General features: G+C 43.9%; 1 protein-coding gene across 1 annotated transcript in view; it reads right to left on the bottom strand.

Annotated features, from left to right (window-relative positions):
- EML3 (EMAP like 3) overlaps window positions 1-12,686 on the bottom strand; it is a 70,066-nt gene that overhangs the window by 8,711 nt on the left and 48,669 nt on the right. Inside the window, exons 10-16 of the mRNA XM_073658474.1 lie at window positions 11,708-11,809; window positions 9,101-9,196; window positions 8,324-8,458; window positions 5,892-6,030; window positions 5,125-5,276; window positions 4,918-5,043; window positions 334-465 (exon numbers count right to left, since the gene is read on the bottom strand). Of these exons, the coding sequence (XP_073514575.1) occupies window positions 334-465; window positions 4,918-5,043; window positions 5,125-5,276; window positions 5,892-6,030; window positions 8,324-8,458; window positions 9,101-9,196; window positions 11,708-11,809 (882 nt within the window). The remainder of the gene's footprint in view (window positions 1-333; window positions 466-4,917; window positions 5,044-5,124; window positions 5,277-5,891; window positions 6,031-8,323; window positions 8,459-9,100; window positions 9,197-11,707; window positions 11,810-12,686) is intronic.

Genomic DNA, 12,686 nt, shown 5'->3' with positions numbered 1-12,686 from the left:
CAAACCATCTACAGATGCAGTGCAGGTAAACAGAACAACGATGAGCTTTTGTTGAGTTTTTGATGTTGCAGATTTTCTGCACCTATTAAAGGTTACTTGCTTTTTTTTCAAAAATACTCAGGGTAAAAAAAAAACTCACCAAAAACTCAATGTGGGAACGTAACCTAAAGATGCTGATCCCTTAACTGCTTTGGTTCATAGAAAACAAAACCCTGAATGGACGACTCCACTTTACAATGTTTATATGATCTAATAGGGAGGACAGACAAGTGTTGGCTTTATAGGAGAAAACCCCTTAAAATTACACCATAATGTAACATTTCTGTGTCTCACCTCCAATAAAAATGCCCAATTCAAAGTATGGTCATTGCCATTCCAAATACACAACTGCTTGTCATGGCCACAGGTCACAAAGATATTCTGAAACGGATGTGTAGCCAAACCCCACAATTCATCTGTGTGCCCCTGCAGAAAACAAGGCGACATGCAACATAATGCACGAGTGTAGAATATATTATATTATATATATATATACACATATACATACATATATATATATATATATATATATATATATATATATATATATATATATATATATATATATATATATATATATATATATATATATATATATATATATATATATATATATATATATATATATATATATATATATATATATATATATATATATATATATATATATATACACATACATACACAGTATCTGTATCTCATGTTCCAGGCACAACAAAGTAAAGATCAATTAAGCAGTGTCCACAAGACTCAATGGGGCAGTGCAGATGAACGATTTTTTTCACTGACTGAATCTGCAAGTGAAAAAAATTGCAGAAAGCTTGATTTTCCTCCAAAAATTGGACGACACTCACTCATTCAAGTCTATGGGTGCGGAAAAAAAAAATCGGATGCCATACAAAGCCAGAGAATAGCATACGATTTTTACAGATACATTACAATTCTGTGACATAGGAAACTGTAGGGCTATGTTCACGCGTCTTTTGCTGCATTTTTTTTATGCGTTTTTTTAGCTGCATTTTGCAGTACCAGCAAAGTCTATGAGATTCCAGTAATCTCACGCACACATCTTGTTTTTTTTTTTTTGCTCAGGATTTTGAGCTTTGCATGTTTTTTTTGCCAAACAGAGCATGTCACTTCTTTCAGCGTTTGGAAGTAATGGGTGGTGAAAAAAAAAAAAGGCTGAAAAAACGCAGGTGTCAGGTTTTTCAGTGTTTTTTCAGCGTTTTTTCTGCCAAAACCAGAATGAGATTTTTTTTTTTCACTGAACTTTATGTACATGCATAAATAGGCAAAAGGACAGTGAAAAAAAATGCATCAAAAAATCCTGAACAAACTTCCTGGCAAGAGATTAGGTTTTGCTGCAGAAAACCCCCTCCAGAAAAAACGCAATGTGTGAACATAGCCTAAAAGGTTATTAGCTGCTGCTGTAAAAAACAGATTGCACACGGACAAGTGAGAAATAAAATTGTCCCACTTTTCTGGATGAAACTATGACCGATGTTTTATATGTTCGTGTGAATCTTCCCTTAGAGAGATAAGAAATCCTTCTCAAACTTTGTATTACAGAGGGACGGCGTATTACAGAGAGACGGAGTATTACAGAGAGACGGAGTATTACAGAGAGACGGAGTATTACAGAGGGACGGAGTATTACAGAGGGACGGAGTATTACAGAGAGACGGAGTATTACAGAGAGACGGAGTATTACAGAGGGACGGAGTATTACAGAGGGACGGAGTATTACAGAGGGACGGAGTATTACAGAGAGACGGAGTATTACAGAGAGACGGAGTATTACAGAGGGACGGCGTATTACAGAGGGACGGCGTATTACAGAGGGACGGCGTATTACAGAGAGACGGAGTATTACAGAGAGACGGAGTATTACAGAGGGACGGCGTATTACAGAGGGACGGCGTATTACAGAGGGACGGAGTATTACAGAGAGACGGAGTATTACAGAGAGACGGAGTATTACAGAGAGACGGAGTATTACAGAGAGACGGAGTATTACAGAGAGACGGCGTATTACAGAGGGACGGCGTATTACAGAGGGACGGAGTATTACAGAGAGACGGAGTATTACAGAGAGACGGAGTATTACAGAGAGACGGAGTATTACAGAGAGACGGCGTATTACAGAGGGACGGCGTATTACAGAGGGACGGAGTATTACAGAGGGACGGCGTATTACAGAGGGACGGCGTATTACAGAGGGACGGCGTATTACAGAGGGACGGAGTATTACAGAGGGACGGAGTATTACAGAGGGACGGAGTATTACAGAGAGACGGAGTATTACAGAGAGACGGCGTATTACAGAGGGACGGCGTATTACAGAGGGACGGCGTATTACAGAGAGACGGAGTATTACAGAGAGACGGAGTATTACAGAGAGACGGCGTATTACAGAGAGACGGCGTATTACAGAGGGACGGCGTATTACAGAGGGACGGCGTATTACAGAGGGACGGCGTATTACAGAGAGACGGAGTATTACAGAGGGACGGAGTATTACAGAGAGACGGAGTATTACAGAGAGACGGAGTATTACAGAGAGACGGAGTATTACAGAGAGACGGCGTATTACAGAGGGACGGCGTATTACAGAGGGACGGAGTATTACAGAGGGACGGCGTATTACAGAGGGACGGCGTATTACAGAGGGACGGCGTATTACAGAGGGACGGAGTATTACAGAGGGACGGAGTATTACAGAGGGACGGAGTATTACAGAGAGACGGAGTATTACAGAGAGACGGAGTATTACAGAGAGACGGAGTATTACAGAGAGACGGCGTATTACAGAGGGACGGCGTATTACAGAGGGACGGCGTATTACAGAGGGACGGAGTATTACAGAGGGACGGAGTATTACAGAGAGACGGAGTATTACAGAGAGACGGAGTATTACAGAGAGACGGAGTATTACAGAGAGACGGAGTATTACAGAGAGACGGAGTATTACAGAGAGACGGCGTATTACAGAGGGACGGAGTATTACAGAGAGACGGAGTATTACAGAGAGACGGAGTATTACAGAGAGACGGAGTATTACAGAGAGACGGAGTATTACAGAGAGACGGCGTATTACAGAGGGACGGCGTATTACAGAGGGACGGAGTATTACAGAGGGACGGCGTATTACAGAGGGACGGCGTATTACAGAGGGACGGCGTATTACAGAGGGACGGAGTATTACAGAGGGACGGAGTATTACAGAGGGACGGAGTATTACAGAGGGACGGAGTATTACAGAGGGACGGAGTATTACAGAGGGACGGAGTATTACAGAGAGACGGAGTATTACAGAGAGACGGAGTATTACAGAGAGACGGCGTATTACAGAGAGACGGCGTATTACAGAGGGACGGCGTATTACAGAGGGACGGCGTATTACAGAGGGACGGAGTATTACAGAGAGACGGAGTATTACAGAGAGACGGAGTATTACAGAGAGACGGAGTATTACAGAGAGACGGAGTATTACAGAGAGACGGAGTATTACAGAGAGACGGCGTATTACAGAGGGACGGAGTATTACAGAGAGACGGAGTATTACAGAGAGACGGAGTATTACAGAGAGACGGAGTATTACAGAGAGACGGCGTATTACAGAGGGACGGCGTATTACAGAGGGACGGAGTATTACAGAGGGACGGCGTATTACAGAGGGACGGCGTATTACAGAGGGACGGCGTATTACAGAGGGACGGAGTATTACAGAGAGACGGCGTATTACAGAGGGACGGAGTATTACAGAGAGACGGAGTATTACAGAGAGACGGAGTATTATTTCTTTGGGATATGTTCCTGTATTTTTTTTCTTGGAAAATAACTGATGGGAGAATGAGGCCTTTGGACATAAGTGTGAAATGAACCTCAATTATTTATTCATTTTACTCACTTATACAGCGCCATTAATTCCACAGCGCTTTACAGACATTATGGGCACTGTCCCCATTGGGGCTCACAATCTAGATTCCCTATCAGTATGTCTTTGGAGTGTGGGAGGAAATCGGTGAACCCGGAGGAAACCCTGGCAAACATGGGGAGAACATACAAACTCCTTGCAGATGTTGTCCCTGGTGAGATTGGAACCCAAGTCCCCAGCGCTGCAAGGCTGCATTGCTAACCACTGAGCCACCATTCAGTGCTAACCACTGAGCCACCATACAGGGCTAACCACTGAGCCACCATACAGGGCTAACCACTGAGCCACCATACAGGGCTAACCACTGAGCCACCATACAGGGCTAACTACTGAGCCATCGTGCTGCTGTATTTCTTCTGAACAGACAGAGCAGATCATGCACACTTTCTATGGGGGAAGACAATTCTGTTAAGGATAAGTGCATATTGCGTTCATACAGTACGTTTTCCCACTAGACTCAATCATACCACAGGCCCCCCATTCATGAAACAGCAGCAAAAAGAGGGGTCTAGTGTGCACCAGCTTACCATTTATTCAACAGCCTGCACTTTGCTATACAAAAAAAAAATAAAATAATGAGCATTATACAGTCACTCATGCTTGTTATGGGGGCAAATTCTGCTCAGTCTAAATGCACATTACACTCCTGCGCTCTGTTTTCCCAGTGTACGGGTTAACAGTACCATAGGCTCCCATTTACCAAACAGAGGGCAACAAAAACTGTCCTTTTATGGCCTCCATATGCATTTATTCATAGCAGACTGCACTTTCTGGTGCAGAAGGACCATTGCAAAAAAAAAAGTATACTCTATATGGTATATGTTTTGTTTTTTGTTTTTTTACAATGGGGCCCTCTAGTGGACAGATGCTAGGTCGCTCATCAAGCTTGTGGCCACCTCATAAACGAATATGCTCGACAGTAGGTGCAAACACAGTCAAACCTGTATAATAGGTGCAAATCCCTGTTCCAAAGACCCCTTCAGTAGGGCGTTCTTCGTTGTCCCGACCAGCAGTTCTCCCTCTATGCCCTCCGCAATGGACCGTACAGCCCCAAACTGTTCAGGGATCTGAACGACAGAAGGAGTAGAAAGGCAATGAAGCAAAGCGACACCAAATTCATTTCTCATCCTCTTTGCGTAATTGCTTACCTCGTATTCCTTCAGTTGGCTCAGTGTCTCACTCCATAACACCAAGCGCCGGTCCTTACCTCCTGAACTGAGCACGTAACCTCCTCGGAGAGCGATCAGCGACGATACGCTACCATCGTGTGCACGCGTGTGACGTGATATCTGATATGTATCTGCGGAAAAAGACGTAGGAGGAGGAAGAAGAAAAGTTTGAACGCTGTGATGAGCAATTGGTTGTCTACAAGACACAGTTGGCCATAGACGTAAAGGGGTATTCCCATCTCTAAGATCCTATCCCAATATATAGTAGGTGTAATAATAATAATATTAGCAAATACCTCCAATTAGAAATGTAGTATAGTTCTTCTGATTCGCTATGTCACTTACCCCATGTGCAGGGCATTGCTGTAGCTTGCGTATCCATGGTTATCACCAATCATATAGTGACAGTTAGCTGTTAGTGGTCAAAACCATGGATACCTAAGCTACTGCAATGCCCTGCACATGGGGTAAGTGACATCGCGAATCAGGAGAACTATACTAAATTTCTAATTGAAGGTATTTGCTAATATTATTATTATTACACCTACGAAAGGACCTTGGAGATGGGAATACCCCTTTAAGCACAGTTGGTAAAAATTTGAAGGATGAAATAAAATAAAAAAATGTTCTGACGATTGGACATATTTCAGTCAGGTCCAACCCATCTTCATCCCATAGAGGTAAAAATAATTAACAATGCTAAAAATGACGCAATCCTAAAATGATTTACTTATGTTCTATCTCACCCTTTGCACCTTTGCCTAATGTCCGTGTGTCTGCGGCACTTCTGGCCCAGGTCAGTATCTGTCCCTCCGAGTCTCCGGTAAGGACATCCCCGGTTCGGTCAAACAGCACGCACTGCACGTAGCGAGGCTTTTTATACTTCTATAAAAAGGGCAGAAACAAAAAAAAACAGACTGTGTGGGAAATGATGTGGCAGAAGTAACAGCGCATGTCAATCAAAAATGTATGTGAGCACATTACAATTGTGAGAAGGCTACGCAAGGGTGGAAGTCTATAGGGACTCACCATCTACAAACCAGATGAGGGTCCTAGATAGGTGTTTAATGGCCCATGTACAGATACCAATTGCAGGCCAGTTACAAGCACCAATCGACTATAAAGAAGTTGGTCAGCACTCGTTTACTGGCCTGATTGGTGATGGAAACAGAATACTTCGGTCCTCATATACAGTGCAATGTCCAATCTTCAGACCCCATATACAGTGCATGTTATCGGCAGCACATGCCCTTTTTATATATTTTGATGAGCTGACAATAACGGAGATTTTATTAAAATTTAATCACTTAACAAACGAGCAAAACTGGTGATTGGTTACATGAGCCGATAATTGGAACAAGCTTTCCGATGAACGTCCACCAATTATCGGCTCATCTAGAAGGGCCTTAAGATGTGAATCCTTCTCTAAGGCCTCCTTCACAGGTCCGTGTTTCCAGTACGTGGGGTATCCGGGTTTGGAGACATGCCAATAAAAGTCTATTGGTCCGTGACAAACATGTACAGGACACAGATAGCATCAGTGTACCGTCTGTGTTAAAAACGGACACACGGGCCATACACTGATGGCACATGGGGCATACACTGATGACACACTGATGGAAAAAACGGACACATGGGCCATACACTGATGGCACATGGGGCATACACTGATGACACACTGATGGAAAAAACGGACACACGGGCCATACACTGATGGCACATGGGGCATACACTGATGACACACTGATGGAAAAAACGGACACATGGGCCATACACTGATGGCACATGGGGCATACACTGATGACACACTGATGGAAAAAACGGACACATGGGCCGCATACTGATGGCACGGATGGTAAAAACAGACACATGGGCTGTACACTGATGGTAAAAACGGACACACGGGCCGCACACTGATGGTAAAAAAGGACACGGGCTGCACACTGATGGCACGGATGGTAAAAACAGACACATGGGCTGTACACTGATGGTAAAAACGGACACACGGGCCGCACACTGATGGTAAAAAAGGACAAACGGGCCGCACACTGATGGTAAAAACGAACATACAGGCTGTACACTGATCGCACACTGATGGTAAAAACGGACACACGGGCCGAACACCGATGACACAATGATAAAAACGGACACACGGGCCATACACTGATGGCACATGGGGCGTACACTGATGACACACTGGTGGAAAAAACAGACACATGGGCCGCATACTGATGGCACAGATGGTAAAAACGGACACACGGGCTGTACACTGATGGTGAAAACGGACACATGGGCCGTACACTGATGGTAAAAACAGACACACGGGCCACATACTGATGGCACAGATGGTAAAAACAGACACACGGGCCGTACACTGAAGACACAACGATGATAGAAACGGACACACGGGCCGCACACTGATGGTGAAAAAGGACACACGGACCGTACACTGATGACACACTGATAATGTATGGCCCGTGTGTCCGTTTTCACCATCAGTGTGCGGCCCGTGTGTCCGTTTCTATCATCGTTGTGTCTTCAGTGTACGGCGCGTGTGTCTGTTTTTACCATCAGTGTACGGCCCATGTGTCAGTTTTCACCATCAGTGTGCCATCAGTGTACAGCCCGTGTGTCCGTTTTTACCATCTGTGCCATCAGTATGCGGCCCATGTGTCTGTTTTTTCCACCAGTGTGTCATCAGTGTACGCCCCATGTGCCATCAGTGTATGGCCCGTGTGTCCGTTTTTATCATTGTGTCATCGGTGTTCGGCCCGTATGTCTGTTTTTACCATCAGTGTGCCATCAGTGTACAGCCCGTGTGTCTGTTTTTACCATCAGTGTGCGGCCCGTGTGTCCGTTTCTATCATCATTGTGTCTTCAGTGTTCGGCCCGTGTGTCCGATTTTACCATCCGTGTCATCAGTGTACGGCCCGTGTGTCTGTTTTCACCGATGGTGAAAATGGACACACTGATGGAAATCATTGAGGACATCGGTACTGTGTTTTTCATGTACACGTTTTATACAGACGTGTGAAGGAGGCCTAATTGTTTTCGCACAATGACTATATACAGTGTGCCAGTGTCTATGGGTGAATAATTGAGTGGAATATGAACAATTCAGTTTTTTGTTTTTTTTTTAGATATCCTAGGTTAAAAGAAACCAATCTAAGGCACTTACCCCAAAAATCCCCTGTTTCTTTGTGAGTGAAGCTCCACTCCAGCTCCAGAAGTGGATATGTGACTTGCCTACCGTGACAATGTAAGAGTTGTCCACGGGGTTGAAAGCAACACAAAGCACCGGCTCATTCGTGCACTAGGAAATAAACAGTGAAAGCAGCGTGAATATCACAGATCTCATAAAGAAGCTGACGAGGAAAGGGAAAATGATCAAACTATAAAATAAATAAAGAGGTGGCGGGGTCCTCCAGTCCATGATTCTTAATTCTTCTGCACGGTCTCCGAGTGTTATTTAAGTGGCTGAATCTCAGCCTTGCTTTTACAGATTTTTGTATCTGTAACCGAGACCGAAAATGTGAGTTTGCCCATTTAATAATATTAAAGGGTATCTAGCAGCATGTTTTTGCATATGGAAGTAGTGATATGTCTGTCTTCTAAGTGCTTATGCCCTTATAAAAAACAACATTATTTTTGTAGACATCCGGGGTGTCAGTCAAAAGAAATCTAGTATAGAAACCATATGCAAATCAGGCTGGAAGTGCACTGGGGCGTGTCAGAGCACTTGAAGTGCACTAACACGCCCCCAGGGCACCTCCACTCTTATTTGCATATGGTTTCTATGCCGGATGACTGCATTATTAGAGCTTTACTAAAAAAACAAAAAGGTATAATTTTCACAGAAGGATAAGGAGGGGGGTATAGTGACAAAATAAAAACGAGCAGCAGATAGGTGTAGAAGTGTTTGAACGTTTTCTGTCCCAACATGATATTAGCACACCTTTGTCTCTGCAATCTTGTTTCCTTTCACTGTATCCCAGATAGATAACACATGGTCATTGCAGTCATCTATAACACCAAGGTATTGGCCAAAGTCCTGTGAAAAGATTGCAAATATTATGAGAATGGTTACGTTGTACAATGCTTGGTGAATCAAACTCCAAAGCAACAATTATTGAACAGAAAAAAAAGTATATACATGCCTACAAAGGGACTATGTCATCAGAAAATGACCCGATGATTAAATCAGGTTTTATCTTAGATTTTTTACAAATTTTTTTTTTACATTTTCCAAAAAAAAAAGTCAAGTCAGAGATCTTGCAGTTTTCACACTATTGTCACATCTTCTGCCAGACCTGCCCCAAAGACATCTGTGTGTGGCAGTGGTGATGGAAACATCACAGCGAGTATCTGTGGGCAGCGCAGACGTTGTCCTGCCAAAGAGACTAGTATAGCTGGGACCTGTGGTTCCATTTAACCAGGCTGAATGGGCGTGTGCTGTCCAGCAGCTCAGCAGATGTAACCAACTCCCTGCGGTGGCCAATAGGACAGCACCACACCCTACTTACCCTACTTCAACTCTCTGCAGTGGCCAGTAGGACAGCATCACACCCTACTTCAACTCCCTGCGGTGGCCAATAGGACAGCACCACACCCTACTTACCCTACTTCAACTCTCTGCAGTGGCCAGTAGGACAGCATCACACCCTACTTCAACTCCCTGCGGTGGCCAATAGGACAGCACCACACCCTACTTACCCTACTTCAACTCCCTGCGGTGGCCAATAGGACAGCATCACACCCTACTTCAACTCCTTGCAGTGGCCAATAGGACAGCATCACACCCTACTTCAACTCCCTGCGGTGGCCAATAGGACAGCACCACACCCTACTTACCCTACTTCAACTCCCTGCGGTGGCCAATAGGACAGCATCACACCCTACTTCAACTCCTTGCAGTGGCCAATAGGACAGCATCACACCCTACTTCAACTCCCTGAAGTGGCCAATAGGACAGCATCACACCCTACTTCAACTCCCTGAAGTGGCCAATAGGACAGCATCACACCCTACTTCAACTCCCTGAAGTGGCCAATAGGACAGCATCACACCCTACTTACCCTACTTCAACTCCCTGCAATAGCCAATAGGACAGCACCACACCCTACTTACCCTACTTCAACTCCCTGCAATAGCCAATAGGACAGCACCACACCCTACTTCAACTCCCTGCGGTGGCCAATAGGACAGCATCACACCCTACTTCAACTCCTTGCAGTGGCCAATAGGACAGCATCACACCCTACTTCAACTCCCTGCAGTGGCCAATAGGACAGCATCACACCCTACTTCAACTCCCTGAAGTGGCCAATAGGACAGCATCACACCCTACTTCAACTCCCTGAAGTGGCCAATAGGACAGCATCACACCCTACTTACCCTACTTCAACTCCCTGCAATAGCCAATAGGACAGCATCACACCCTACTTACCCTACTTCAACTCCCTGCAATAGCCAATAGGACAGCATCACACCCTACTTACCCTACTTCAACTCCCTGCAATAGCCAATAGGACAGCACCACACCCTACTTCAACTCCCTGAAGTGGCCAATAGGACAGCATCACACCCTACTTACCCTACTTCAACTCTCTGCAGTGACCACTTTTTTATTGATCTCCTGTCATTTGACCCTGGCTATTTACTTGACTACGGTTTTATCCCCCGATTCTGCCCTTGGCGCTGTCCCTCCAATTCCTGACCTGGCTAGTTGGACTACTCTTGCCTCAGGCTCGCTTTTCCAGTCAGAAGCTACTCTATGGACCCAACCCCTGGGGCTTCCCAGTGAGTCCAGATTTCTATATAGAGATTAAATTGTAATGGCTGCCATTCCTCTGGGATCTTCCACATTAAGTGTCTAGAACTAAGTCTGTACAAGGAAGCCTCAGACAGACTTTACAACTTGCCACTAAGCCCTATACTACGCTTACACTTCCTGTTCTGTACATACAACTTTTCAGCAGCCTCATTATCATCACAGACAGGATTACAATGATAAATAACATGTCTATGTACAGAAGAAAACATAGGATCCAAAATGGTTATGTCACAGCTCACCTTCCCATCACTATGACTTTTCCAGATTAGAATCTTAGAGGACTGCTAAACAAAATATAGTTTATTGCTGCTAATGTCCATGTGCTCAAACAGGAAGTTGGAGTCTTAAAAAATGGACTTAGTGACAAATATATGTTTAATGTGAAAAAAAAAAACATTTAGCATAAAAACCTGATTTAAACAAATTGATAATATTCAGATGACGCATTACCTTTTTTTATCTAGTGGTACATTATTTTTTTACATAAACTGGCACAATCATCTGCCCTTAAACTTCCTTTGTATTTGCACATCAAAAACAGGAGTGAAACAAACAATTTCAAAAAAGTTTATCACTTCTTCTATATTTTGAACCAACTTCTGGCCTTGACTTACAAATGGTCTTATTTTAAGAGCAGAAGATGAAAGTTGAAGGTTTTATAGAATCTATAGGAGATCAGAAGGCATTTCATGTACTGAATGGAAGGGACTGCTGAATATGAACACTTGCCTGAGTGGAGAAGGCGAGACAACCCACACCTCTTTCAAAGAAGCCCAAGCCAAGCTGATGTAATATCTGAAGGGTTGACGAATCCCAAATAAACACCATGGGCTGCAAAAAAAATAAAATTATTGTTCTAAACCATTTTTCGTCAATGGATTGCATGTAAATATATCTACAATACTGTACGCAACGTTTCACAGATTAAATCTTCATATAAAGAGGCAAAGAAGGCAGCTGCCTACTACACCAGTGAAGACGCTACCAACCAGCACAGCACTGAGGGCTGCACATGTGCAGAGGAGATGGGGATGAAGAGGAATCCAACAGTTATCATGGTGGCTTTTAGGGGGCAGAGAGGGCAAGGTGCGTTCTGAGACCCCTTGCCATGGACACCAAGAGAGCTTGACCTGACAGTAACTGCTTTGCTCAGCGCAAATTATTTAAAAGGGTTGTCCACTATTTATATATGGATTGTCAACAATTTAAGATCGGTGGGGGTCCGACAACTGGCATCCCCAACAATCAGCTGTTATCGAGCAGAACAGCACAGTCCGTACAGGGTTTAGTGGCTGCTGCCAGGTACCGTAGATAAGCTCCTATTCTCCTTGAAAGTTGCTGATCTTCTGCACCTGGCAGCTGCCACTAAAGAATCAATATAAAAATAGTGCACCACCCCTTTAGTGCTCTGTATAAATATCCACAACTGCTTTTAGAATCCACTGCAAAGAAACTATGGCAAGTACTTCTACAATACATCGTCACACCAAGTCCTCCCAAGGAGTGAAATTCATAAGAAACTTTCCAAAGTTAAAGTGAATATTGTTTTTTTTATATTGATAACTACATCAATTCCCTCTTGGCTGATTTGAGCCTTTTACAAGAGGGACTTATTTCACTAATTGGGGGTTAATGTGAGGGGAAATTCTAACCTTTGTCATATCATTAAACTTCTGCTTATAAAGTGCCATGATGTTCCATAGCACTT

This window comes from Phyllobates terribilis, unplaced genomic scaffold (assembly GCF_046119375.1).
Source record: "Phyllobates terribilis strain yellow unplaced genomic scaffold, ASM4611937v1 Scaffold_13__5_contigs__length_258822181, whole genome shotgun sequence".
Classification (NCBI taxonomy): Eukaryota; Metazoa; Chordata; class Amphibia; order Anura; family Dendrobatidae; genus Phyllobates; species Phyllobates terribilis.
This window is presented reverse-complemented; position numbering and strand designations above follow the sequence as displayed.